The 27,335-nt window shown below is 33.5% G+C and overlaps 6 protein-coding genes and 1 long non-coding RNA gene across 11 annotated transcripts; 1 reads left to right on the top strand and 6 right to left on the bottom strand.

The window, feature by feature from the left end:
- Positions 1 to 539: 539 nt before the first annotated feature.
- On the bottom strand, positions 540 to 2,716 carry LOC136345384 (uncharacterized). Its single transcript, XR_010733130.1, has 3 exons — positions 2,576 to 2,716; positions 1,398 to 1,542; positions 540 to 693 (listed from the first exon to the last, which is right to left on the bottom strand). It is a non-coding gene; the product is annotated as an uncharacterized lncRNA (long non-coding RNA).
- Positions 2,717 to 4,783: 2,067 nt separating this feature from the next.
- On the bottom strand, positions 4,784 to 9,364 carry CTPsyn (CTP synthase). The gene is made up of 10 exons (XM_066293619.1): positions 9,076 to 9,364; positions 8,383 to 8,553; positions 7,628 to 8,010; positions 7,359 to 7,570; positions 7,132 to 7,299; positions 6,898 to 7,072; positions 6,691 to 6,820; positions 6,521 to 6,628; positions 6,110 to 6,331; positions 4,784 to 5,244 (listed from the first exon to the last, which is right to left on the bottom strand). Exons 1-10 carry the CDS (start codon positions 9,239 to 9,241, stop codon positions 5,147 to 5,149), a joined length of 1,833 nt encoding a protein of 610 aa, XP_066149716.1. The 5' UTR covers positions 9,242 to 9,364; the 3' UTR covers positions 4,784 to 5,146.
- A 620-nt stretch (positions 9,365 to 9,984) lies between these two features.
- LOC136345382 (protein NDUFAF4 homolog) lies at positions 9,985 to 11,946 on the bottom strand. Its single transcript, XM_066293633.1, has 4 exons — positions 11,633 to 11,946; positions 11,022 to 11,107; positions 10,401 to 10,632; positions 9,985 to 10,343 (listed from the first exon to the last, which is right to left on the bottom strand). The coding sequence occupies exons 1-4, from the start codon at positions 11,775 to 11,777 to the stop codon at positions 10,177 to 10,179; spliced, it is 630 nt and encodes a 209-aa protein (XP_066149730.1). The 5' UTR covers positions 11,778 to 11,946; the 3' UTR covers positions 9,985 to 10,176.
- A 188-nt stretch (positions 11,947 to 12,134) lies between these two features.
- Positions 12,135 to 16,898, bottom strand: Ras85D (ras-like protein 1). Its single transcript, XM_066293263.1, has 3 exons — positions 16,256 to 16,898; positions 15,137 to 15,354; positions 12,135 to 15,063 (listed from the first exon to the last, which is right to left on the bottom strand). The coding sequence occupies exons 1-3, from the start codon at positions 16,431 to 16,433 to the stop codon at positions 14,881 to 14,883; spliced, it is 579 nt and encodes a 192-aa protein (XP_066149360.1). The 5' UTR covers positions 16,434 to 16,898; the 3' UTR covers positions 12,135 to 14,880.
- Positions 16,899 to 17,061: 163 nt separating this feature from the next.
- LOC136345195 (ubiquitin-associated protein 1) lies at positions 17,062 to 21,005 on the top strand. 2 transcript variants are annotated; one of them, XM_066293260.1, is made up of 4 exons: positions 17,062 to 17,285; positions 17,489 to 17,708; positions 18,263 to 19,384; positions 19,936 to 21,005. In XM_066293260.1, the coding sequence occupies exons 2-4, from the start codon at positions 17,508 to 17,510 to the stop codon at positions 20,059 to 20,061; spliced, it is 1,449 nt and encodes a 482-aa protein (XP_066149357.1). In that variant the 5' UTR covers positions 17,062 to 17,285; positions 17,489 to 17,507; the 3' UTR covers positions 20,062 to 21,005. The 2 variants fall into 2 exon arrangements, with proteins under 2 accessions (XP_066149357.1, XP_066149356.1); XM_066293259.1 differs by having other exon boundaries at positions 17,062 to 17,295; positions 19,936 to 21,004.
- A 23-nt stretch (positions 21,006 to 21,028) lies between these two features.
- Positions 21,029 to 23,833, bottom strand: LOC136345197 (basic phospholipase A2 PA-12A). 2 transcript variants are annotated; one of them, XM_066293262.1, is made up of 6 exons: positions 23,464 to 23,833; positions 23,306 to 23,372; positions 23,139 to 23,248; positions 22,562 to 22,682; positions 22,352 to 22,458; positions 21,029 to 22,151 (listed from the first exon to the last, which is right to left on the bottom strand). In XM_066293262.1, the coding sequence occupies exons 1-6, from the start codon at positions 23,510 to 23,512 to the stop codon at positions 21,979 to 21,981; spliced, it is 627 nt and encodes a 208-aa protein (XP_066149359.1). In that variant the 5' UTR covers positions 23,513 to 23,833; the 3' UTR covers positions 21,029 to 21,978. The 2 variants fall into 2 exon arrangements, with proteins under 2 accessions (XP_066149359.1, XP_066149358.1); XM_066293261.1 differs by having other exon boundaries at positions 23,306 to 23,411; positions 23,464 to 23,827.
- Positions 23,834 to 25,466: 1,633 nt separating this feature from the next.
- On the bottom strand, positions 25,467 to 27,302 carry LOC136345436 (RE1-silencing transcription factor B-like). 3 transcript variants are annotated; one of them, XM_066293760.1, is made up of 5 exons: positions 26,925 to 27,302; positions 26,762 to 26,864; positions 26,512 to 26,677; positions 26,338 to 26,448; positions 25,467 to 26,276 (listed from the first exon to the last, which is right to left on the bottom strand). In XM_066293760.1, exons 3-5 carry the CDS (start codon positions 26,601 to 26,603, stop codon positions 25,580 to 25,582), a joined length of 900 nt encoding a protein of 299 aa, XP_066149857.1. In that variant the 5' UTR covers positions 26,604 to 26,677; positions 26,762 to 26,864; positions 26,925 to 27,302; the 3' UTR covers positions 25,467 to 25,579. The 3 variants fall into 3 exon arrangements, with proteins under 3 accessions (XP_066149857.1, XP_066149858.1, XP_066149856.1); XM_066293761.1 differs by having other exon boundaries at positions 26,762 to 27,302; XM_066293759.1 differs by having other exon boundaries at positions 26,512 to 26,864.
- Between the last annotated feature and the right edge of the window lie 33 nt (positions 27,303 to 27,335).

The following is a 27,335-nucleotide window of genomic DNA, read 5'->3' as shown; positions in this document are numbered from 1 at the left end:
TTTTATTATGTTACTGAATCCTCTAACGACTTTGCTCCCATTTTTAAAATATTGGCCATATTTTCTCATAAAACACTAGCGGATTTAGTTCTCATTTTATTTCGAGAATTATTAGAAGACTCTTATAGAGGTTAGTAACTACCAAAAAGTCCACTTCCAGATTCCGGAATTTGGTCACTAAAATATCCAAAATTAGTTGTTGAAACTTAAGAAATTTGTAGGCTTTATTTGGCAATGATCTGCACATTTTATCCGGAGCTTAAGTGAAAATGTCCGAGTTTAGCTCACATTAATTGTTAAAACTGGAAAGTATTTATAGCGGTTTTTAGCTGCATAAATAAACATTAGCAGAGTCTTAAATTTATATGAAACTCACTCCTACATGTCCTTTATTTCGACTATTCAAAATTTCTCAGATTTACACACCAAAACCTGAGAATCATCTAGCTTAATTTAAATCTTAAATATAGAGAAGGGAGTAATATGAGGAATATGCAGTTTCTAGGAAACAAACAAAAAAGGGAGTAATAAGCAGCAGATGGAATGTAACCACTATATATAATAGATCTTGAACATATACATTAATATATTATAATATAATAAAGAAAATATCAGGTGTCTGCTGCTGTAAGGGCCTCAAAATTCAGAATTCAGTACTGCCTTGCTCTCCTTCTTATCCTACTATTGCGTAACCTAAAAATTCCGAAAATCGTGATATGTAGATAATACGACTCAAAGTACTATTATGGTCATGGACATATATAAATCAAATTTTTTCCAAACAGAGAAAGAAATAAAATAACACTTGAGGATTATTCCGTGTTAATTTAGATACCGGTATACGCATGTTGCATTACGCACTGTACAAATTCAAGGGGCGTGTGTACGAGCCCAGTTTAAACAAAAAATCTCTTATAAATATTTGTCTAAGTCGTCATACTTGCCGAGTTATAAGCGTTAAAAAATCAAAATAAGACCTTTATAATATTAAGGGCTAAATTATTAACATGCTGTCAACTTTAACTGCGCGTTAATTTCCATAGAAAAGTTCGTGCCAAGGTATTAGTCAGGTTATTGGTTGCTATGGAAATGATTTTAATCTTAAGGTTAACTAATTATTAATAAAGTAGTAGGTAGTAAAAAGTAGAAAAATTACTAAAAGCATATTTATAATTTGGCCTTCAGTACTTAAATCTTAATCGCTAACTAAAGTACAGATAAATAGGACTGTCTTATATATGCACAAGAACCACCTTCGGCAGCACGAAAAAGAATAATTTCTTTAGCATATAGTAAAAAAAACAGTACGTTATGTAACACGTGGTATACACTTAGTGTTCATCGTTGAACAACTTTCAAATGACAAACTTTTTGAATTTCAATTATCAAGTACTTACCATACGAAGGGGCAGCATAATAATAACTACCATAGTAATATGGGTAAGAGTAAGCATAAGGGCTTACTACCCACTGCGGGGCCGGATTTGGTATAGGTGCTGGTGCTGCGAAGACTATTGCCATACACATGGCAACAACGACGAGCTGTTACGAAAAGAAATGAAATTAATATCATCAGCAAATGTACCGAGTCTACGAAAAATATTTAAAAAACACGACCCCTTTAGAGCGCATTTGGTATTTGCAATTGAATTTTTTTCAAAAATTCCCATCCCTAATCGGTCTGAAAATTGAAGCGTTGTACTTTAATTTATTTTTTTGGAAACCGTCCCTTCATAGATGTTTTTATGATACAACGAGGACCCCCTTGACGATTATATAAGCTTTCAACGAAGTATTTACATTGATAATCCACTAAAATTTCCAAGAAACTCTGATTAGCAACCAAATTCAAAATTTGGCTTCAACGCTCTTGGCATTCTAAAACTATTAAACATTTTTTTCTCAAATCTATAGATACTTTATTAGCAACATGAACATAATTGGAAAAATTGGAAATTTTCTCCACTTACAGGCTTTTGAATGTAACAACCCAAAGAATACACAAATTTCAGTTACACGTCCAATCACTAAGCAGCATAAAAAAAACATGATTTTGCACAGAAAAGGAACAAAACAAAGTGAAAAAAAATCAAAAGTGTAATTCTCATGCTGAACTACCAAAACCGATGCTTCTCAAACGGTTTAATGTGTTGTTAGTGTACTGTGAAGTAATTAAGAATGCGTTTGGATTCTCAGTTATTTTTATTGACTGTTTCTTATTCAACCAAATTTGTGCCAGACGCATCTTCATATTCATCATACACAAAAACCGATTAACCCCTTGTCCATTTTTCAGACGTTGTTATAGTAATTTCTAATAATTACTTCACTTAATCACACACGTAACGCTAAAACTCAGATTTAATGGATTAATTGAGAAAAAAATAAGTTTAATGGGTTCGTTATCCCGTTAAATCATCGTTAAATAATGTTGAGTCAATTACCGCAAAAAGGTGCATGACGTTATCTAGTAGCAAGTATAATGTTTATAAATGTATGATATTTTCTTAATTTTTTTATGATAAATAAGTTAACATTCTTTAAGCCGATTAGTATTATAAGTAGGCCTACTCACCAAACGGATGGTTCGAAATACATGAAACATGATTGTATCCCCTTGTCTTCACGACTGTTGACTATCAACTAAAATCTCTGTTAAAGAAACAATGGGAAATAATAATATATTAATTAAAATAAAGCAGCTAATTAATATACCGCGTATGAATGCAATAAATTGATTTGTAAACCATTACAGTAGCATTATGGCGATGAGTCGGTAACAAGGCTTGCATTATGCAAAACTTTGTGATGGGTAAAAAATTACATCATGTCGGGAATTAATTATATTTTAGATGGACTTAATAGCGGCATATCAATTCTTAAAATGTGGATGCAAAATGAGGATGGGCATTCCCAGCTCGTCATACTATTTGGTATGTAAAAGGCGCAGGAACTAAGTAATCTTCGATAATATTATTTCTCCCAAGGTTGATTGAGCAATACAGTGCCTTATTCAATCTTGAGCATACTGTAAAAATAGTGTTATTTATGGGTGTACGGTAATTTAGCTAGAAGCAAATTGGGTCACGCCTACGCAACCCAATGAAATGAACTCAATACTCCCTCAGGCCACAAAAATTGAGTAAATATTTGAGTTTCCCACTATTAAATTTCCTGGAATGCAAAATTTTGTCAAAATTCCACTTTATTGTCCAAAAATATAACCAAACATTAAATTAAAATTTTAATTCCAACATCGTATACTCGAGAACTCTTTACAAATTCGTGTTAATCTAATTTTAAAACTCTTCAGAGTCACCGCTTAAAGTTTGTCTACATTTTTAATTAACAGCCTATATGTAACCATTGAGGTGCTGCATGCTGACTTGAGCTGGCTACTGATGTCCCACCTGAACCAGCTCCAGTGCTTAAAAAGTATTTCTAACCGAAAAGGGTGAATCATTAATAGACGATTTAAGTCAATTAATTCTCAGCCGATAATAAGTACAAATCGTGACGGTCTCCTCAAGATCTTCATCCACAAGTGTTTTTTTTATCAAGAAGAATATCTTCGAAAAAATACCCGGCCTAATATTCTGCGAAGCGTGGTGTTATGGTTCCCGCCAACGTGTCTACCCTAAAACTACTAAAAACCTCGTAAATTGAAAAACCCTTCTCCAACCTGGAACTGTCCCTGAAGTATACAAGGTGATTAAAAAAGAAGCGGCAATATTTAAGGGGTCGATTGGTCAGATCAGTTTATGAAAATAAGTTGTTATAAACTTAGGTCCAGAAATGTATTGTTTCCAAGATACACAGCGTTAAATAATTATTTTTTGATAAAGATTTTTGAAAAGTAATTCAATCAAAATAATCAATATCTTTTAACCGATTTTTAAAAACTTTTTAAAACTGGATTTAATAATTTTAATCTAATTGGGGTCAAATCAGCTTCTTGTTACTATAAACGACGCTACCAAATTAAAAAAAACTCGGTCAAAAGATATTTAAATTATTTTTCAAAAAAATTTTAAAATAAATTTTATACCGTGTATGTTGCAAACAATACATTTCTCCGGTCCTATGTTTATAGGAACTTTTTTCATAAAATGAGAAATTATTCCTTTAAATATTGCTGTGTCTTTTTAAACACCCTGTATATCGTTAATAATGGATAAGAATTTTCTTTCAAGTGGTCTTCTGCTTTGTCATCTTGACATTTTATGATCTCTGACGGGTTATTTTTTTTGTCCGAATGCCGATTCATTTTTTTTGGTGATATTGCAGTAAGTCGACGATCTTTACTCACAATTACTCGTCCATTTGCTAACCACGTTTTACTTCGATGATCGGACGGAAATCAGCAAATTGATCAACGTGGTATGCGGCTAGCTGACCGGTAAGTATATTAAAACTCCAATATCGTCTGGTTGAAAAGAGTAAATTTGAGCGGCATCTGCATATAAATAAAAATTGCTTCATTTCGACGTTTTTTTTTAATGATCACCCGATAAATATATTATATTTGAACGGGAAATATTCATAAAGAAAATGCCAAAAGTTAAACTCTAACAGAGATTTTTTATTATTATCGTAGGTCAACCTTGGCTTCCTGATTTAAAATATTCAGATTTTTACAAAATCAACACCAAAGATATTCAACAATGATTTTTTTTCAAAAATACATTAAAGAATAACTACCTAAAATTGAAATTATGACACAGATTTTGCATATTTCAATTGAACCAATGGGTATATTACATGACAAAAAAAAACAAAAAAGTACTGTGTTCAAATCAATGTATTTATGATATAAGGGGATCAAATATTACAGAACCATGTAAGTTGGTTCAGAGTATTCTTATCTGATATTATTAATCATTCAACGAGTTAAGGATTATAGACACCTAAGACTACTTATAAGTTCACTTACCATACGATAGAATATTGTTTTAAAATATGAAATCACATTGTTAACTCGCGTTTAAAGGAACATAAACTTAATAGGGCAAATCAATTTTGTATCGCTTAAAAGAATGAGAAATTAAATTATTTACCTTACAACCAATTGGGACTGTTAAATTAAAACGAAAATTACATCACATAAGAAAACTGAATTTAAACTTAAATTATTTTCCGCTATTTATCAACATTGACTTGAACTGCTGTACGCACTACTGTCGTCGTCGTTTTCAGGAATACTCAATTTATCTCCTGTTAGTTCATTTAGTTCTTGGTCTTCCTCTGCAAATGGATTATATTTAGTTAATACTATAAACATACGGTAATGCCACATTAACGATACCCCATGTAACTCGTCAAATTTGAGACACCATGTACATTGATAACCCAGTATAAACATTTCCATGGGAAATACAGAAATGAACTTATCGACAAATTACCAGAATTTGATAACCGAATTAAAAGGGAGTTATTATTAGATGAATATCTAAAGGCGATAGTAAAACAGTTAGTTTAATGCATACAACGCGTGGAGAATGTTTTTAATTAGATTAAATAATTTAAATTCCAAACAAAAAAAAAAAAGTGATCTCCCGTATGTCAGGGATAAACTCTAGTAGGTGCCGTGTTGATATTATAAGAATACTGTTCGTGTTTTTTGATAAAGCAAAATTGTTAATTAAAAAAAAAAAAAAAATCTACGGAAATTCTTTCTTGATTTCGTGGCGGATAACATTATTTAACCAGAAAAAAAGCTGCGCATTTAACTGGACATTCTATCGTGTTCCATTTACCACCTTTTCTAAAAGAATGCGTTTCTCGTCTTCCAATAAGCCATATTTTGGGGTTAAAGGAAATGTAATAAACTCTATACTCAAGAAAAGTGAGGTTTTCAGACGAGTCGTGAAGGATACGTGGTGAAACTTATTAAACCTACCACATTTCCCGAACTGGATCTGTCCATTTATAATCATTCAGAACATGACTAAACGAACAGAAATTTTTAAATCATTTCTCCAGGATCAAATTCCGCGACTTCATTAGAATATTCACGATGGATTTATTAATTAAACGTTTTTTTGTAATGTATTAAAATATTTTTTTGGGAATGTAATCCTTTCAATAAATAAACCACATAAACATTTACTTGAATCATAACAGTCACTATGCCGCTGTTCCCTCGGGCTCATTTTCCTCCCTCTGGCCAAGTAATCCTTCAATTTGTCCTTAGCTGCTAGTATAAGACCCATGAAGGGTGGAGAGGGGCTCACGGGTCTGGAAAGGTATTCGGGATGGAACTGGACCGCCACGAAATACGGGTGATTGTCTAATTCAAGGATTTCCATTCTCTGTTGATCCACATCGACACCTACAAATATATTACATTGTGGAGTTTTGTAGATAGCATTGAAAACAGATTAACTTGATTTGAGGAAAGTATGTGCATGCATAAACAAAATGTAATATTTTTAACAGTTTTGAAGAGTAAGATTAAGACACAAGTTCAATTATTCAATATAGAAGCGACTCCATTAACTTATCAAAACTGGAAACTTACCTATGAATTTTAACCCGCATTTTTCGAACTCAGGAATGTACTCTGGGTTTACCTCATATCTGTGACGGTGACGCTCTTCAATTTTGTCTTTGTTACCATATAATTTTTCTGAAATAACATAATAATAAATATTTATATAAGCAAACTTTTTGCCCAAGAGGGCAACCTACTGATATTGCTATTGGTAAGCCCTTGCTTGAAAACAGTGGTTCTCTTGCCCAACCTCATAGTGCCCCCCATTATTCCAGTATTATGTTCCGGCATGTCAATGACCACGGGATGTTTGGTATCTTCATTAACCTTATGAAAATGACACAATTTTAAATATATATGCAAAAATAAATATACACACAAACAATGGAAATTTTCTTATTTACCTCAGTGGAATGGGCGTCCTGGTACCCTAACTCGTGCCGCGCAAACTCCACAACAGCCGCTTGGAATCCTAAACAAATCCCTAGAAACGGCCTATCGTTCTTGCGGCACCATCTAACTGCTTCGATCTTCCCCTCCACACCACGTTTACCAAATCCTCCAGGAACAATAACACAACTATGGAAAAAAAGCATATCTTAGAATGATTTATTTCCCTAGTATATTTCCACTCTTACTCGCATAGACACAGATCCCGCCATGCCGTATGATAAGACGCCGGATCATCAATTAACATTGTAGTCTCCAAATTTGAAGCCTCGATAAACTTAATCGTAATTTTATAGCCGATTTTATGACCTGCATGGTGTAATGCTTTGGTGATAGAAGTGTACGAATCTAGTAGTCTGCGAATACCGTCAAAGTTAACAGCTCAAAACTCTGGAAAATGATTTATTTGAGTTACCTGGTGTATTTCCCTACAATAGCCACGGTCACATCGTCTTTAAGTTGCCTGATTCGTTCCCCAAGTTCGATCCATTGAGCCATGTATTTGCTGCGCGGCGGTAGAGGAGTGATACCCAAATGCAGCCGGTCGCACAAGAAATCCGCCATACCGTGGGATTCAATAAAAACCGGTACTTCATACACCGAAGGTAGATCAGGAACACTAATGATCTAAAATGCAAATTTCGTTATCATTTTGTTGAAATTTCTCAAAACTTCTAGGTTGACCTGTTGAGGTGCTACATGGCAAAAATTGGAAATCTTCCCTTTAACACTGGCCTCGATGGGTCTTTCTGACCTGCAAACAATTATATCAGGTGATAGTCCTAATCCTCGCAGTTCCCTAACGGAGGACTGTGTAGGTTTTGTCTTAGATTCGCCAGTAGTTTTGGGCTGGGGCACCAGAGAAACATGAGCGACGCAGAAATTCTCGCGTTTTACACGGAATTGAAACTGTCGAAAGGCTTCTATGAAGGCCATGCTCTCGATGTCCCCCACCGTTCCTCCCAGCTCTATAATGCAAACCTCCGGAATTTTACCGCTATCTGAGACCTGCTCATGAGCCACTTTTTCCACCCATTCTTGAATTGCGTCGGTGATGTGTGGTACCACTATCATATATAGAAAAGTAGATGTAAAAAAATAGTGGTTATTTTCATACAGGGAGGACAAGGAAAACCATGAGAAAAAACATTATTTTATAGACTTGGCCAAGTGCTAAAAACTCTTCTACATAGAAGCAGAAAAATGGCAACTTTTACTATTGTAATGTTTCCAAAGTTTTTTAGATAAAGGTCCTGTATTCCCAACACCAATAACAGAGACCCCTGGACTAGAAATATCTTTAAAAATGAAACTTTGTCAGAGTACTTAACCCCCAGCTTCTACTACATATTTCAATTATATCAAAGATTGTTTTACAAAAAAGACACTAAATGTCACTTTTGTGTGAACAAGTTTTATTACTTACTACCATAATTTACCTTGGACGGTTTTTCCTAAATATTCACCATGTCTCTCTTTGGATATCACTGATTGGTAGACTTTGCCTGTGGTAAGGTTGTTTTCTTTGTGCAGGGTTATATTTAAGAACCTTTCATAGTTCCCCAAATCCAAGTCTACTTCACCTCCATCATCCAATACATAGACTTCCCCTAAATTTTTTTTCTGTTATAACAGGTAGGCACTCAGAAGGTAAGAATTTGAATAATGATAAAGGTTTAAAATTAGTGCCCAAAAAATAAATTAAACTATTTTTTACGATATATGCTATATGCTTTACTTCTTATAGTTGAACTGGGAAAAATATAATTAAATACTTTTAACTTAAGCCTAAATAAAATATTTTAAATATTATAGAAACGAAAATCTCACGCAAATTACATTTCACGAGTTAACAAAAACAGAATTCACTCTGTTGGTTACATGGTTACTGTTTATACATTTTGTTCTTTTTACACTATGATTTTATGTTGTCTTGCTTCATTATTCCAATAGCAACACCGATAAATAAAGGTCTGAGACAACAAAGTTTATAAATTCAGCATAACTTGTGATTCTTGGAAAAGGTATTAAGGTTAAAGACTTCCCTAATTGAGTAAGGTTATGTATAACACTTTGCCCTGGAGATTCGCTAGCCATTTCTCATGCAAAATGATATAATATTCTCCTCTTACCGTGTTCGTAAGGGCTGAAAGTACCAGCATCTAAATTGATATAAGGGTCGATTTTGATCATTGTAACTTCAATACCGCAACATTTTAAAATGGTCCCAAACGAACTGGAAATTACTCCCTTGCCAACCCCACTGATTACGCCCCCGGTGACTAGTATGTACTTCATTTTGCTGCTGTATTTGCTCAGTTTTATGTTAAAATATTTTGTAAAACTTGAATTTTTGATGCCCTTACGTGTGGGGAAAATTTACCATGCGGTATAAGAGGAAAAGTAAACAAATAGTCAACGTTGCCACGAGGACAGATATGTAATTTCGATCTTCTGAAATTCTGAATTTATCGGAAATTTATATGATACATTACTCATTACAGTTACAATGAAGTGTTGATTACCCTGAATTACCTGTCCTTTCCTAAAAAAAAATGTTAATGAGGTGCATCACAATTTAAAATTTTTATTCTCTTAATTTGTAAATGAACATTTTCTTAAAATCTCATAATTCTGTGATATTCTGGCAATGCTGCAAAAAGTCAAACTCGAGTGGCAACGGAACATAATTCTAATGCAATATGTTGCTTCCCTTCTTTACTCCACGTTTTTAAATTATGAAAATATTCTCTCTTAAGTTAGCTGTCGCATTCCAACCAAAATGCCCACCTAAACTTAACCTAAACCTAACCTCACTTAGACCGGCACGTTATCTTTAATTGAATTTGTTATTCAAGTGATTAATTAAATGTTATATTATTTTAACTAAAAGTTAAAAAATGTTTAAATCCACTATAAAAGTACGAATTTTAATTTAAAGTAATCAAACCAATGCGCTAAATGACCAGCTATTTATAATCACATCAATATTGGGTGTAGAACGGCGGGAAGAACTCCAACTGAAAGATGAATCAAACAAGTTTTCTTTCTCAAGCTTCTCTAATACTTAATTCAACACTCATACAGGTTTTAAAACACTTTCTCCTCTGATCGATATTTACATAGATCAAGACGGCAACAAAAAATAATAACAACAAACAGTCTGCTTTCGTCTTGATCAACCTGAACCAGAAAGGGTTTTAATTCAACTATCTAATTCAAAATAATTAAAGTCAGGTCTCGTCTTTATCTTTTTTCGTTTGAAGTATTGGTAGAGCTTTTTGCTTCTCTTGGATAAGTTCGATTTTCACCTTACTGGGACCCGCAAATGTTGCCTTTGTGTTGGTCTTTTCCACTGGCAGGTAGATTTCAAACACTCGGTAATATTTTAATATTTGTTCTACAATTCGGGAAGTAGAAGAAAAGCAATAGTTAAATGTTATAATTGGTCACATACTCACTAATTCTTCATCTAAATTGTGCTGCATTGCAATTGATTTGGCTGTGTACTTCAAAGGTTCACTTTGATGGTTTGACATAAACTGCAAAACATTCCTTAAAGTGGTTTTTCCTGGGGGAATATTGGTGGATTCAGGTTCTTTGTGTCCAAACACAAATTCTTCTGGCTGACTTTTATCTTGTGGTAAAGGTCTATTTGGGTTTTTGTTAGTCAATTTCTCAATTGGGGCCTTAAAATTGATAAAAATGTTCCTTTTAAGTGTTAAAAGTCTATATTTAGTACTGATTTCCAAAAACACAAAATTCATTCAATAGCATGCAGATGCAACTGACTAAAGAGCCTATATGTTAGGAAAATGATTCCCACAGTACTTATGTATGATTTTTACTGCCTATTTTTAATTTACAAATTTATGCAGCATAAACACTTCTATGATTGAACACAAAAATTGCTCAAATAAGTCTGCCAAGAGGTAAGCCTTCTACAATTTCCTCGTGATACTCCAATAATAACTCTTAAAGTGACATGATATTCTGACAGAGAGGGTGAAAATATTTTTTTCAGTAATTATTTTATATATTTTTCAAAATGCCATCAGTACTTTACAATATTACTTACGTCATAAGAGGTTACATATACATCTTTCAAATGACTCTCCAAGACTATATCCTTCTTAAGGCTTGCTTCAAAGACTTCTGGAAATTCTACAACACATCCAAAAATCTCTGAGTTCGTTTATTGCATTTGAAATACCATTTGAATTTATCTGATTTGACTTTCGAACCATGAGTTGTGCAATTGAACTTAAGGGCTAAATTAACAAAAATATATAAGTTCATGGGTGTGGTTTTGTCTCTATGTAAACTTCCTGCTGTTCTCGTTGTTAAAGTTACTAACGTCCGAACTAAGTGACTAAAAAGTTATACACATTTTTTAGTGTTTTAGAATGTCTTTTGTCCCTGTTTAGTGCCCCAAAATCTGTTTCATTTTCTACTGCTTTTCATGCTCTTTTCCATTGTCTTTTTGTTCTTTTTGCTCACTTGATTTCTCATTACAGGCTAAGGCAAAGTTGTTGAATCAAATAAAAATCGAAGATGATAATTTCTATGGGAAATGAGACACCTGCCAATGCATGCATAAGCAATAATTAGGACTTTACACACTTATAGTTTGTGCTTAGACTCACTTATGCTTATACAAAAACTTTGACTGAAGATAACTCAAATTACCTTTTTTAATCCTTTCCACGTCCTTATCATCTTTCTCGTACCTAGGCGAAGGCCTTTTATTAGTTTGACCTATAAGTTTGTGAGTCCTACTCTCTAAATTAAAGTCTCGAAAGGGGTGTTTTATCTTGGAAATAGCTCGACCCATTACTACTTTCAGCCGTCTAATTTAAAAAATATGAGCCAAAACACATATTTACAAGAAATATAGTACACTTTTGTGTAGGTTCAAGTTATTTTTTTAATACTTTTTAACCGCATGAGATTTTGGCCAGAAAATTATGAAACAGCTGATTTTCCTAGGTTATGACAATTCAAAAATGAAGACAACTCTAGAAATTCATATCTCGGTATTAGCAGTTGAACATAAGCAAAACGCTATCACAATACAATTTTACTATTAAAACAAAGATGGCGCCACAGCAGATTATTTCTCCTTTTATTAAAACCGATAACTGAGATATTCCGCATTCAAGTACACTCCAACAAAAATAAAAAGCCAAAATAATTTTTAACAGTTTTATTAATATAGTAGACTGTTACCTAAAATCTATAATTGCTATAACTTCATAGGAAAGGCAAAATATGTTTTCTTCTTATTATTATAGTTAGAATGGACAGTCAAACGATAAATCTCAATAAAGATATTGCAAGAACGATAATGGCTTTCATATTAACATAAGTAAAACTTACAAAAAGGTAGAAATAAACTATTTATAAACACTAAAAGATGATCTTCCACTGTACTTGACAGTGTGAAAATCATTTTTGAAAAATTCTCTCCGTTCATTACTTTATCTATGGAAAACGGTTAATTCTAAAAGGGTTATTAAAACCAAAACTATTAATAATAGAAATTACAATATTATTGGCGATAAAACGATAAAATATACAGCTCCAATCAGACCGAAAATTTCATTTTTGGACTTTCGGAGAACTACAGTATACCCGAAAAATACTCCTTGATAAGTAGAGCGCACATGTTCCGGTCTGATAGCTAGAAAATTTTATAAAAAATTATTTGGAGAGAACATCATCATAAGACGTTACAATATTTACACAATTTTCAACATTGTCGTGATGTCCATCGCAGTTGCAGAATGGTGAAACGACAGGAACGTGAATGGTTCCGAAATGTTATTACTCTGAAGAATAAGCTAGCAACTATTTATTTATACGTCGCACAATGGTGGATTTTGTGTTTGTCATTATATCAGAAAAACAAACAAGATCAGATGAATACAGGGTCTTTCAAACTCCAGGCTTCAATCATTTAATGCAAAACTTATTGCATAAAATTAGTGGGTCGTCGAATTTGAATGATCCTGTAGAGTAATTTTAAAACCGCTGTCAAAATTCGTCGACCTTGATCATAATGACACTGTGAATACACACAGAAATATAAATCTTTGACAATAACACTTACAATGCTTTTGGCGACATATAAAGTTCGTTTCAAACCGACAGGGAACCATTACTGAATCGTTTGAGAATCTTTCCAAAGCTTGCTGCTAGAAATGAGCAATGCGCTTGCCCAGAAAGGTTTTCTAACAATTTTCTGACAGTTTCCTAATCGATTGATACAAGCCTATAGTCAACGTCATTACACAGGCATAAATAATTATGATTATGATAATGTTATGTTAATAATTATGATTATATATCCCTATCTAATTATAATTATATAAATAATTATAATTCAATAGAGATTAGACCAAAGAATGAGAGTGACACTTACAATTTTGACAGCATATTGCATGAATCTGGTGAATAGTGAAGAACTATTATTGGCTGTTCAGGGAAGATCGCACGTCTCGCATATGGACCGATAATTTATGAATATTTTGTAACCAATAGTATACCAAAGCTCTTTTATGTATATGAAAAACATTTTGACTTCAGTACCTAACTTCTATATTATTTAATCCCGGCGCTGTAGCTAGTGGTTTGCTAAGACGGATTAGTAGAATTTAACATAAATAGTTCGACAATATGTTAAACTTGAACTCAAAATAATAACAATAAAACTTTTAAAAATGTGTTCCGCCATTGATTAACAAGCGGTAAATTAGTTGTAGGCATTTGTCGCCAGCGAATTGTCAACTGGATCGCCTAAAAACCAGAAGCGTTTTATGACGTATTAGCACAATCTTACAAAACAGAACATTATTTGTTAAAGGAAAACTTAAAAAACATGTATTGCCTGTAAGACCAACGCGCTCTATCGCTGTGACTACGAAATAAATTCCCTTGTTTGTTTTTACCTCAATATGTTAAAATGTTCGACATTTTTTGAAGTATCCAATTACATACTTGGAAAAATTGACCATATCAAGCGTCAATGTCGTTTAAACAGTTGAATATCAAAAGGACTACAAATGATACTAATAACAGTGACGATTATTGTAAACTTTGATAGATATAACGATTAAATGTCAGAAGTTTTTTACTAGTTAATATGGATTTTAAAAAAATTGGCAAAACGAGATCTTCACCGATCCTTAGACCATTAACTATGAAAACATGAGATTGTCTAAGAAATTCCACAATGCGACAATTTAAACTTCTACGTTTCTTCTACAACTGGTAAAAAATATATATTCTTTGAGTACCAAAATAGTACCTACAAGATTTTCTGCCGACTCTCTCCATAGTCACTAGCCTACGTTATTAGAACACACTTTATGTCGAAATTTACATAATAATATGTATTCTTTAAAGTCTTATTTTTGAGTCAAAACTGCAATTAAAACACTGAAATAACTGCGTCTTTCTGTGGTGGTTTTAAGGGTCAACAACGGACAAACTATTAAATTCAAATTTGAGCGCCAGCGGAAAATTATTATCAATAAAAATCTTTAGCAGTGAGATTTTTCAACGCCGTCTTTACCTACGAACGTACGATTTGTCGTTTCGTAAAAATTGCAAAATTTACTTTTTTTTTCGTCAAATTTACAAGACAGTAATTATCACAGGTTACAAGACGATATTTTGGACTCCAACCAACATAAAAACTTTTTATAACTAATTTTAGAAATTACAGATTTAAAATAAATGATAGTAATAGTTGGCAACTTTTTTATAGGCTATGCGTCAAAAATAAAAATAATGATAGTTTTTACTATAAGTCAATGACATGACAAGTAACACATCAGTAAATGACACTGAGTTTTCGGGTCCGCAAATATCGTTTTGAAACGTAACTACGGGCGCGCACGTCAACACTACAAATTCGAAAAATCGCGTCCTATCTAAAGTATACTGCAGCGTAGTTTAAAGGGGAAAACCCGGCCGGGTCCTGGACCCTTCGTCTTTTTTCCTTTATGGAACTTGTCCTTGCGTATCTCGCGAACGAGCGAGTAAAAGGCGTCGTCCACGCCCATGCGCGTTTTCGCTGACGTTTCAACGAAAGGGATGTTATATTGTTTGGCGACCTAAAATCACCGCCGAAATATAACAAATCAGTCACTTTAAGAACCCAGAAAACCTCTCAAAAAATGTACTTACGTCTCTCGCCCCATTCATATTTACAACCCACGACGGTAAATCACATTTGTTCCCCACTAGGACCATTGGAACCTCCTCGGTATCTTTCACCCTCAAGATTTGTTCTCGGTATACGACGATGTCGTCAAAACTTTTGACGGAGTTTACGGCGAACACAAGGAGAAATCCCTCACCAGTTCGCATATACTGGTCGCGCATGGCGCTATATTCTTCTTGTCCTATAAGAAACCTCCAAATATGTTAATATCATTAATGAGAGAAAGGAAACATAAGAGCTGCCATAAATGAACTTGTGTTTGTTGTATTACATTGAGTAATCCAAAATCGAATGTATAAATTCATAACTTTGAAGAAAAATGAACTCTCTATAGTCTCAGAGTACTGTACATACTTTTGTAGTCTTCTGGAGTCAGTCAGAAAAGAAAAGTATGAGGTTTGGTGAGGGATGTCTCAAACTTGACTCTCAACAAAGAGACCTCAGAAACTATTAGATAGATGAATCTAAATTTGTGCTTCTATGTAATCCATATTTTGTTTCTTCAACATAGGAAAAAATGTTTTGCCTTCAGAAATATCCAGAAAAAAAGTTGTTTTTTTAAATATTTTTTCTTTGGAGTAAATTACAGAAAAACATGAAAATGGAAATTACTATTAGAATACTTTTTATGAAAATATAGCTTTTAACCAGTAGTATTTCAGTTTGTCAGTAAGTACCATTATCAACTTTTTTCTAATAAAGATTTGATCATTTTGTACATATTCTACCTACTATTGATCACATAATAATTCATAATCATAATATTTATAATCAGATCTCAAAAATAAATTTAAATACATGATCCTAACCAAAAAGCTTGTTATCCACAAATGGAATGTTGGACAAAAAGTAAAATTTTCTTGAGTGTATAAGTGCTTTACAATACAAATTTTGCACTATAGTTTATCTATCTATCACTGATATGTACACTTGAAACAGTTTTTCTTTTTTTAAGTGCTATAATATCTAGCTGCACCTCTCACTTTTTGACTATTTGCCAGATAAAGTACCCAATAATCTTAAATTTGAAGTTGCTTTGTGCATTTTCACATGTTACAAAAAGTACTAGACAAAGCACTTACCTGCAGTATCTAAAATATCCAATAGGCAAGTTTCCCCATCGATAACCACTTGCTTCCTATATGAGTCTTCAATAGTAGGGTCATACTCATCCACAAAGTGGTTTTGAATTAATTGGATAGTTAGGGCCGACTTGCCCACACCTCCAGCACCCACCACTACTAATTTGTATTCGGTCATAGTCAGTAACTCTTGGTTACTATGAAATCAGTAAGAATTTGGGGACTTCCCAACTTCACTATAGCCTTTTCTATCTCAGGATTCTGAATCAGTGAGCATGAAAACTGGCTGATTTAACCAGAAAGAACGAGATATACATAAAGCACAAAATAACCGGAAAATAAAAACACAAAACACCTAAGACAGGGAGGTTTGTAACCTATGCCTTTGACTACTTTGGGCGTGCTGCTCTACAACCTCTTTCAGCCTTAACTCGAAGGAATGCTAAGAATCTATTGTGGTTAGTCATATATGCGTTAAACGGCGACTTAATTGGTTTTAATTAATTAAAAATCGCAAACTAAAAACAACAAAATTATTTTATATTTTTAGACATTTTGATTGTCATTTCCCTAGCACTTTTTTCTTGGTTAATGACATTCAGAGAGTTATTAATGCAGAATTCGAATTAACTCGATCCTTATCTTGCTTTTTCACTATAAAATAAAAGGAGACGTTGACATACTCCAATTATCAAACCGCGTGTGTCAATTGTTAGATCCTTTGATCACTGAACGTTGACTGAACGGAGTCCAATGAGCAATTAGAGCAAGTCTGAACAATAACATATGAACGTCACTTTGACATTAAAAGAGATGTCAAAACAGAGCCGAAAATGAAAATAGTGGATTTTTCATTATCATTAGAGAAGAAAAATATGTTTTTTTTCAATTTTTTTTATGTTTTTAAAGGAAAATCCGTAGTGCATTTGTGTTATTTCCATTAACTTAGCCGAACGTTAAACAACAATTAAGTTTAAGGTAAAAGACGGTGTATAAAACGAAAATTAACCAACTGGGAATATTCAGAGAGGTAATCAGAGGTAAAGATATTCATTTCTCTTTAAGATCTACTAATATACCCCTATTATAAACGTAATACATAAGCAGTAAAATATTTTCCTTTATGGCCACCAATTATTAAATTCAATTTACCAACTCCAAAACCTGTCAATTACAATTTAAAACTGGATTACTAAAAATTCAAATTAAATGACGATTGTATTGAATTTTCAGGCATAAAAACAATTCGAAAATGTCAAATTCGTATGTGGATGATATAAAAGTTAAAATATCAGAGAAATACAAGCCTCCCTGTCGAATTAGCCAGCCAATGTCTCACTCCCAGCACTTAACATTAAGCAAACAACTGCAGGACAATTTGCCTACATATGAATTCCATTTGGAAAAAATGATCCTGGACACAGTTCGAGTATCTTCAAATCATAAGGATGTGGTAGGAGTGCTTAATTTGACTTCATATCAAATACTTAGTTATGATATAATTGCTTGCTTGATTTTGAGGGGAAAAATCAGTGTTTCTTTACATTGCATGGTATTTAGTAACAATTGTGATCATAATTTTAATCAAAATTTAAGTGTGAATTTTATCATCAGTTTCATTCCAAATATATTTTTTTAATAGATATTCAAAACTGTTGGATCACTTATCAAGTATATTTATTTTGAGAGAAATGATTTTTAAAACTTCTCTTTTCAAACATGTTCTGCTCCACAGTAGCAGAAGTGGTGGAAAATCTATATCCACTGTAGAAGCCTACATTTAGCTCTTATGAATAATACATGCAGTGCAAAAAAGTACATGAATATTTATCAACTGAAGAGATCACAACTCTACTTCTAATTGCACTTGATGTTTTATTTTAATGATTGGTTTTTTTAATATTGGAAACATATTTTGAGAATATTTGCTAAGGTGTCTTAAAGGGCTGATTTTCCCCCTGTTTAAGTAAGGGCAGGATTTGTATTAAGTTAAATATTATCTTACAGTTAGAGGAGAGAAAAAAGAGACTTACCGTCGCTCGTGAAGAGTTCAACAAGAAGTTGGAGCAAGAAAAATCTGAAAAATTAGAAAAAGAGCAAGCAGAAAAAGAATTGCTAAGAAAAGCAAATAGCGAATCTCCTGCTAAAATTGAGTTAGAACCTCAAAATTCTTTTATTGACCCGACATTCTCATATGGTGGGGCATATCCGTCAAACCCAAACAAATCTAGTCAAAATTCGAATTATATTACCAAAAATGGTATTTTAATGCCAATTCCTATTTCTGACAGTCATTCCGTTTATGCAAAAACCTTTCTGAACTCAGCAAACACTTTCCCTTCGGAAAATGTGGCCAAATCTATTACCAAAGAATTCAACTTATCAGATTTCGAATCTGACACTTCTAGCCCTTTTGATAACATGGAACTGAAAACTTTGAACGATTTTGAGGAGCTGCAGAAAGTATTGAAAAGCAACAGCGAGTCAAACAATTTATTTCCCAGCAACAGTTATCCCTTTCAGAACAACGCCACTCAGGCTTTGCCGAAGTATCAATCTGCCAACATCGCATACCCTCCAAATCCGACCAGTTACGTGCAGCCTCACACCTCACTCTCCTTCAATAAACTAGCGAATACCTTCAGTCAAGCAAATGCCAGTTTTAATTCCTCAACTTATAGTCAATATGTCCCTTCCCAAGTTCCTACACCCAGTAATGGTTATTTATACTCGATGCAGCCTCAAGTGACTAGTCAGGCGCAGTATCCGGTTAATGCCCCGCCTTACATGGTGCAGTCCTATGCCCAAAAACCCCAATGTAAAAGCGTCCCTGACTTGGTGAAATCCCTAGAAACTGAATTAGATAATTCGCATTTGAGTGACGTTGCCGAAAAAAGCAGACATTCCGCCTCTAGTTCATTTTACACGACGACCAATGTTCCAGTGCCGGTTAGACCTAAGAGCACTGAATCTGTGTTTCCCAAGGCGAAAGTCAAAGACGGGACATCCAAGCTTTTGGACAATCTAACAGAGGGGCAGCAAGGGATCTGCCGGGAAATCAGTGCGATGGGATTCTCCTTGGATAGGGTTGTCAGGGTGTGTGGAACCGTGGGATTCGATCAGAAGAAGGTAAGTTGATTTTAAAATTTACTGCTGAGCTTCGATATTCTCGAGTGCCGAGAAGTAAGAATACTCCCGTTCGAAAGGTGGAGGTAAAGATTTGGGCTTTTTCATAATTTTGCACACTTTACCACATGATATGTGTGTGGGTATAGGCACATACCTGTCTAAAAACATTCTGGGTATTGACTGCGCCATTCTCTTAAAAAGAAAAATCAGGACTTGAAGAACCCACTGACTATTTAAATGCTAATGTTACTCTTTGCTCCTGTGGGCTGCGCCACTGGTTTCTGATTGAAAACTACTACCTGGAGACCTACAGATATTATTTCCTTCCAGAAAGTTAGTGGCATAGCTCTTCATTTTTACTGTCTACAATTATTTGAAATGATTTATCTTTACATGCAAGTTAACAAAAACCTTATGTTCACGCTCAACTTATTGGAAATTTATTTATTTTGCTCTTAGGGTTAATTCACTAACATTCTGCTAATTTCAATAATATTTAGCCAGTTTAAATCAGTCCAAATTCGTTTTTTCCAATAAATTGTGTCCTCTAGGTAGTAGATCACCTCTTAGCGCTTGAACAATTACTAGACCTGGGCTTCTCAGAAAACCTCGCCTCTGAAGCCCTCTTAAGAAACGACAACGACAGAGACAAAGCACTGGACCTTCTGATTTCTTAATTCATCAGGCAACTACTTTCTGGCTGTGGTATTACGTATTTAAATAGGTTTTTACGCGTGCAAGTGTATATTTGTCATATCTTATACATGAGTCACTGAGTGGAACCATTCTTACTTGAAGTGTGAGTTTTTGAGATATAGAAATGAATGTCAAAGTTTTAATATCTTCAGTAGTTAATTAGTACGAGTATTAATTACCCATAGTGCCGGTTTTGATTTATTTTGTTCGATTCTCTAAGGTCAATAAAGGTCATTGTAGTAGATTAGAGAAAAACGATTTCAAGACCGTCCGCCAAAGTGATCATATTAACTCTTTTAGGTTTCAATAGTTTAATTTTATCTTAATGTCATGAAATGAATCATTTTTAGTCACCTCTACTTTACTCTATGATAAAGTAATCCGAGGAGTTGTCAGAACGACAATTGCTTAATATGACCTTATGGAGCAGTGTCACTTATCAGTTCTTTTGTGGTTGAAATGACACAGTTTCCAGCTGCCATATTGAATGTTTGCTTTGACATAATCTGGAAATACTCGATATGCATTAATGGCTTATGGCACTCATTTTTGACATTTCAGTGTTTCAGTAGATACCTGTCTATCTAAAATAATGTGTTCTTATTACATTTTGATCACATTTGTTCTGTATTTAAGGGAGGTAAGGAATGCTTGTATGTAGGGTTCTAAACGGTCAATTGACTGAAAAAAATTTACTGGTATTTGATGAGTCACAGTATTGTGCGTAAATGAAAAATCCTAAATCCTGAAATTTCATATACTGAATACTTAAATGTTATTATATTATAGTTCAATACAAAGTTCACGTGATATAATATTTACTTTGGCATAACAAATGTTCGAAGGTCGATTGACAGGTCAAATACCAATCAATTACGTTGCCCTACTTGTATGTACGTGGCCAAAGATATGTGAATACTCGGATGTATGCAAATAAAATTATTTATTAAAAAAATATTTGTTTTATTTGAAGTTTTACGACTTTAAGGCTGTCAAAATACGGCTGATGTCGGTTTCAGCATAGCACATATGTACGTCAAGATAACACTTGGAGACATGTTATCGATAAAGAAAAATTATACATATAGGGTGTCCGATGAACATAAGCCTTAATCCATATCTTGAAAACTATAACTACGAAAAAGTTGAAATTTGGGTATCGTGTTAAAGTGGAAGTGATCTATTGGCTCAAAATATTTAAATGAAAATACCATTCTTGATTATAGCGAAAATGAATGTCAACTTACTTATTTTAAACGGAACACCCTCTATATTATATCAAATTTCTATTCTGCGGAACATTATGAACATTTTCATGTATAATGGTCTATGTTTTAATTTTACATTTAAAAACATATTGCAAAAATCTTCATTTGTATAATTTACGGGTGTCGCTATACCTAAGTACTGACAAATAAATTGAAAGTAGTACTTATTTTTTATTTTAAATATGCATTCGTTGCAAAAATGGAGCGCGTGTATTTAAAAAATAGATTTTTTTACAATTTTTGAATGACAATTTTAGGCTATCTTTTTGAATACTCTGTATGAAAAAACATGATTTAACTCAGTAATCCAAAGGTGTAATTGTCATTTTTTTTTGTAAAATTTTAAATATTTCGTACACCACAAATTTTAGGTAGAGTAGAACCTTATACACGAAAAATGTTCATAATGTTCCATAGAATAGAAATGAATATAAAATAAACAGGGTGTTTCATTTAAGATGGGCGAGTGGACATTCATTTCCGGTTATACCGGAAATGGTATTTTCACAAAATATTTTTAATTAATAGATCATCCTCACTTTAGTATGACACCTAAATTTCAACTTTTCCTAGTTTTAGTTTTCAAGATACTAATAGTAGCCCATATTCGTGAGACCCCCTGTATGTATTTTAAGTAAAAAGCATAAAAGCGTTCTGAAAAAGTCTGAATTTTGAAGTGCTACAGAATGCCGGTTCACTAGGACATGGAAATCTTCTCACGCATTCCGAAAAGACTCGATCGCACTCGCATAACATATAAGCGCATGGACCAGAGGATTCAATAAGCTCCCTTTGATTAGCACCTAAAACGAGAATAAGTAGGTATAAATGTATCAGTCTTATGAGCCATTCAACACAGATAAATTTACAAGTTTGCCTTTGATGATTGACCGGACATTACCCGGGAACATAATTCATTAATATCTAGTCTGGTAGACGCCACGTGGGAAAATGACTTGTACATTGTGATAATTCTTATTTTTTATAAAAAATTCCTGCTTACCACAGAACGGTCGTTTGTTCCAACACCTCCAATGGTATGGTACAAAATACTCCAAATACATGGGACAGTTCGCTAGTTCGTAGCACACGTCGTGCATTTTACAGCATCTAAGGTAAGACACAATAACGCTTTTTGAATAATTCGAGGTACATAGTTATGTGAGTTTTAGAGGTGCATTATTAAATAGGTTGATTGTCAATGATAACTCACTTATCAATACCATCCACAGGATTGCCAGAACCGAGAAATCCACAGAAACAACCATACCCCTTGAAACTTAGGGGATCGCAATCAGTGGCACAAGAGATCATGTTGTAGAGCTCAACTACACCTGAAAAACATGATTGATAGGTAACTATTTACCTAAATTAAACTAATCCAGGATTACATGCCTTTAAAAATTAGATACCTATGGGAGTGTGAGAATGTGAAAAGTAAATTTATGAAAAAGTGCGAAAAAAATTTCTTAAACAAAGAGGATAGAACTTATTAGTAGTTACTAGTACCAAATTATGAAAACCATAGAGAATTAATTACCAAAACGTTAATTTAGAAGATTGCTAAATAAATATACAAAATTCAGTACTGGAATATATCTACCTGAAACCAACGCTCAAAAGTTCGTAAAAAAATAATGTATGGAATAAGGAAATTAATGAAATGAAAAAAAGAATTAATGAAACTACAGAAACGGAAAGATGAGAAAATGTAGAAGAAAGAAATTACTGGATGGCAAGAAAATGAAGTTTCGGAATTTACTGACCCATTTATATAGGTACCTTCTCACCTCTTTTCTTTCTAATTTTCCACCTTTTGATCTCAAAGGAATCGTTGAGGTAACTATCATATTTGATTAACTTTTTTGGTGTTCTTATGGGGTACCCTAGCATATAACTACTACGAAACGAGATACGTTTATGGAAATATTCGATAAATACCCAAAGCAAGTACTACCTTTCTTCGACACTCACGTTAAAACGTCTATTGTGATTTCTTGTGTGAAGGTGCATTTCCATTTTACCTGCAGAGGCATTTTTTGGGGGATAACTTGTGACGATTTCTATATGAAAATGATAATTTTAGAAAACATAAAGCAGAATACCTGTTCTTACCATTAAACATCAACGCATAGAAAGCCACCATTAAACGAAGAATAATCATCACCCTATTTTATTTCTAAAAGATTCGCCATCTCTTAGTAGTTGGAGACTCTCTGCTACTAAACTGAACTTAACAAAGACACCGAAATAAATGCACCATTGCAAATCTAACGACAATGGGATGTTTATAAAATGGCCACAAGCAATTTCCTCTAGCCATAAAAGTGAGGGTTAATTATCAAAACGAGTAATTAAAGTAGAAAAATCGAAATAATAATCAACGCACGTAAGGTGGATGAGACTGCTGGGTACTTCCGCAATAGGTGATTAGAAAATTTGTTTTTGAACCGTTCCTGGTTTCACTTTTTAATTACCCGCTTTGTCTTAAAAAGCATTTAGCATATAGCATATACAATGTTATGGTTTTCATTGCGCCTTGGGCATAGATAATGAGAGTAAAATGCTCTTTTTTTTTTTAAGCGGTGAATGCGAAAGAAATTCTGTTTTATTAGTCTGCGTAGTTCTAAGCGCAAGCAGTAACGCTCGAATGCAGTACTTGGCTGGGTATCAAAAGTGAGCGTGTTTTTCTGGGTTTTCACGAAAAAATCGAATGAACTCTCAATGCGTTTTGACCCAATCTGAAGAACTTACTGTGTTGGAAGATTACATTGTAGAGACTCTTGCATTGCTGTATAATTACAATTAAAATCAACACATTCCATATACAGGGTGATCCAATTGAAATTTGCACACTATTAAATTATCGATTTCATCCAAATATGGGAAAAATGCTAAAATATGTTAATTTTAACTTGAAGGGGGACTAAATTTTGTTGTGATTTCAAAGTAATTTCTCTAAACTTTAAATGGCACAAGGGGCCGGATGACATTTCTTTGAAGCTGTTGCAATTCTTCATGCAACAATGTTTTTTTTTATTTATTTGAGCGATGGGTTTTACAGAACACGGCCTAGATGACTGTGAAAGGAAAAAAACTGGTTATGAAAAAAAATCTATTTAACCAATGTATTGCTCAAAATCTCCACTTCCAACTTTCATACAATAGTACAAGCAATTTTGAAAAGCTTCTCATCGAAAGGTTCTCTTCAAGGATTCATTTTCAAAGCATTTGCCTAAATGCAGGTGGTGTAGCATAAATCTTAGACTTTAAGTGACCTCAGAAAAAAAATGTTTACAAGTTGATCAAGTGTACTGGATTAACAATATTGAAAATTTTAATGAGCGTACAACAATTTAATGATTTTGAAAAACCAATTCCTCCACCTTGAAAAAAAAAACATAGTTACATAGAGAATAGTAGTGTTTCAAAATGGTGTGGCACTTGACTCCTCTTGCCATACCAAATTTTTGAACTGATGGCTCTGGGCGCTAAAAGGATGCAGAAATTACTTTGAAACCAAGATAAAATTGACAAATTCTTGCATTTTTCCCACATTTGGAGATTTCAAGGGGTGCAAATTTTAGATAGGGATACGCTATGTATAATTCACAATCAAATCAAGAAACAATCGACTAAAAACGTTTTATTTCTTGATAGTTCGGTGGTAAGATATTGTTCACAAAGAATTTTTGATTAGAATAGTAATTAATCCTCCAGTTTTGAAAGTCACCGTCAAAACACTGCAATATATCAAGAGTTTAACACTCCCTTGGGGACAACTCTTTTACCAATTACTCATTATATGTAACAGATCTGTTTTTTTTCAAAAATATGCCAAAGATATTATATCTGCTGCACTGGAAGACAGGGTTAACAACTCTTGCATTGGTTAATAAATAGCATTAATTCACTTAATATACAATTTTTCATTAAATTGGGAAAAGCTAAAAAACAGCGCTTCAGTTCTTGATAATTTGATATATATAAAATTATATATTTTATGATCAAGAAATTATTTTTGATTGGTACAGTAAATCCTTGAATTGATGTATGTACATATATTTCTAAATCAGCTTTTAAATTATCTGTGAGGAAAAAGAAATCAAAGTTAATAGTAAAATGCAATCAATACTTTATTTCAATATTATCTAAACTTAACAATTTATGTAAATATAATTCATATTATAATTTTATACATTAAACACAAATTAAAAATTCTCTCAAAGGGCTAGCTACATTCTCCTTGACTTAATTTGACACCTCTGGGTCGATAATCATGAAGCTTCCCCACTAACAACAAATGTCTTCTGGACAAAAGATGTCTTTTCAGACAATTTCTAATTCTCGTTTTAAAACTGCAAATCTTGCACGCGAACACTTTCAGGACGTCATCATCTTTATGGGTCTGCAAATGAACCCGAAGATTCCTGCGATATTTGGTTCTGAAGGAACAAACTTCGCAAATATACAATCCGGAAACATCTTGCAGATCTTTGTGTTTGTCAAAGTGCGAAGTCAATAATCCTCTGTTGGTTGTGGTATAAGAACATTTATCGCAACTGTAGACGTTTTTACAGTCACTATTGGCCAGTTTGGTGGACAAACTACTATGGTGAATAAGGCGAAGATGTCTCAAAAGACATAAGTTTGTCTTATGAGAGGAGTCACATTGTGTGCAATGGAACATGTTGCCTGTTTGAGCTTCAGAATGATTCAAATCATGCCGTTTCAAGTGGCCAGATTGCCTTGTTTTGTAACTGCATTTTGAGCAACAGTACCAAGTTAGTTTAGTTGGATCTTCATGCAAGGCAGTATGAATTTTAAAGTAGCTTCTAGAAGAGGTTTTATAATCGCAATAACCGCAGGAAAATTCCCTTATAATATTTTTGTTATTGTCAGTGACCTCCGTGTGCTGAATCTCAAATCTAAGGATAGAAATACAACTTTTAAGACTGAGGCTTCCAATTGAAGTTTTTAACTTTTTACTTGACATTGTTGTACTTGATATCAATTTCTTCTTGTTTGGTGAAAGATTTATTTGGTGGAAATCTAGAGTTGGGCTCGTTGAAGAAATCATCAGACTCGTCGGATTTGACCCTAAGAAAGTAAGGAAAATGTTTAAATGTTTGTCTAAAATTACATTATTTCAGTTCTACTAACAGGGAGTGGTCATATTTCTCTATAAGCTCATGTTTTATGCTGACGGTGTCTGCACTGCTCTTATAATTGGGATCATTAGGCTCAGTTTTCATTCTTACTACATTATTATTCTTACAATATAAAGGATATTTATATGTGTCTGGCTTCTTTTTGATGTGTTCGTAATCTGTTGAAAAATTATATTACTCGTCAAGAAGTGCCTGCAGTGCTGCTTCTTTGTTTTTTGAATTTCTCTTTCCGAGACCCATACTTATTTTCACCACCTCGCAGTCTTTCCCAATGTTTACGTTCCTGTGCACCGCTGATAATTCTCGAATTTGTCGTTAGGCCAATTCACTCAGGTTTAGTTCGGTCTATGAGTAACCCCATCTCCTTAATAGTCGCTTTCGCATGGAAATGTATGATCAACTTACCATAAAACAACAAAAAAAAAAACTAAACACGATGTCAGCTTGTTTTGTTTGTTTGTTTATTGTTGAAGCGTTTGTTGAATTGTTTTTGAAGCGCACACTAGTTGAAGAATTCAGTTGAATCAAATCACTGGAGTTACCACTGTAGGGTTTTTTCCACCTCCTGCACTAACTACTCTCAAATGCATTCGCTAGAACTTCGAACGCTGGTGTTTTCCGAATCGAATTTTTTGTTCTATCTTGAAATTGCGATAACAAAGCTTTTTCTTATCGTAAATATAGAAGAGTTGAATGCGTTCTCTATTACGTTTATGTGCAGAATCAACATATCATTTGTTCCTGAAGCCCTAGGAAAACATATCGATATCTGAAAAACATCACATGACTCTCAACTTCAAGCCAAGTGCTCGGTGT

This window comes from Euwallacea fornicatus, chromosome 19 (assembly GCF_040115645.1).
Source record: "Euwallacea fornicatus isolate EFF26 chromosome 19, ASM4011564v1, whole genome shotgun sequence".
NCBI lineage: Eukaryota > Metazoa > Arthropoda > Insecta > Coleoptera > Curculionidae > Euwallacea > Euwallacea fornicatus.
This window is presented reverse-complemented; position numbering and strand designations above follow the sequence as displayed.

Coding starts and splice junctions, on each gene's coding strand:
- CTPsyn (XM_066293619.1), bottom strand. CDS start 9,241: ATGAAGTACATACTAGTCACCGGGGGCGTAATCAGTGGGGTTGGCAAG. Junction 6,629..6,690: donor GCTTACCAATAGCAATATCA/GTAGGTTGCCCT, acceptor ATGTTATTTCAG/AAAAATTATATGGTAACAAA. Junction 6,332..6,520: donor ATGCGGGTTAAAATTCATAG/GTAAGTTTCCAG, acceptor ATATATTTGTAG/GTGTCGATGTGGATCAACAG.
- LOC136345382 (XM_066293633.1), bottom strand. CDS start 11,777: ATGGGTCGAGCTATTTCCAAGATAAAACACCCCTTTCGAGACTTTAAT. Junction 11,108..11,632: donor CGTGGAAAGGATTAAAAAAG/GTAATTTGAGTT, acceptor GATGTGTTGTAG/AATTTCCAGAAGTCTTTGAA. Junction 10,633..11,021: donor TATATGTAACCTCTTATGAC/GTAAGTAATATT, acceptor ATCAATTTTAAG/GCCCCAATTGAGAAATTGAC.
- Ras85D (XM_066293263.1), bottom strand. CDS start 16,433: ATGACCGAATACAAATTAGTAGTGGTGGGTGCTGGAGGTGTGGGCAAG. Junction 15,355..16,255: donor GGATATTTTAGATACTGCAG/GTAAGTGCTTTG, acceptor GGTTTCTTATAG/GACAAGAAGAATATAGCGCC. Junction 15,064..15,136: donor ATATGAATGGGGCGAGAGAC/GTAAGTACATTT, acceptor CGGTGATTTTAG/GTCGCCAAACAATATAACAT.
- LOC136345195 (XM_066293260.1), top strand. CDS start 17,508: ATGTCAAATTCGTATGTGGATGATATAAAAGTTAAAATATCAGAGAAA. Junction 17,709..18,262: donor CTTCAAATCATAAGGATGTG/GTAGGAGTGCTT, acceptor ATTATCTTACAG/TTAGAGGAGAGAAAAAAGAG. Junction 19,385..19,935: donor TGGGATTCGATCAGAAGAAG/GTAAGTTGATTT, acceptor TGTGTCCTCTAG/GTAGTAGATCACCTCTTAGC.
- LOC136345197 (XM_066293261.1), bottom strand. CDS start 23,512: ATGATTATTCTTCGTTTAATGGTGGCTTTCTATGCGTTGATGTTTAAT. Junction 22,683..23,138: donor GAAAATTAGAAAGAAAAGAG/GTGAGAAGGTAC, acceptor CATGTTTTTCAG/GTGTAGTTGAGCTCTACAAC. Junction 22,152..22,351: donor GAACAAACGACCGTTCTGTG/GTAAGCAGGAAT, acceptor TTCTCGTTTTAG/GTGCTAATCAAAGGGAGCTT.
- LOC136345436 (XM_066293761.1), bottom strand. CDS start 26,603: ATGAAAACTGAGCCTAATGATCCCAATTATAAGAGCAGTGCAGACACC. Junction 26,449..26,511: donor GAGAAATATGACCACTCCCT/GTTAGTAGAACT, acceptor TTACTTTCTTAG/GGTCAAATCCGACGAGTCTG. Junction 26,277..26,337: donor ATCAAGTACAACAATGTCAA/GTAAAAAGTTAA, acceptor TTCTATCCTTAG/ATTTGAGATTCAGCACACGG.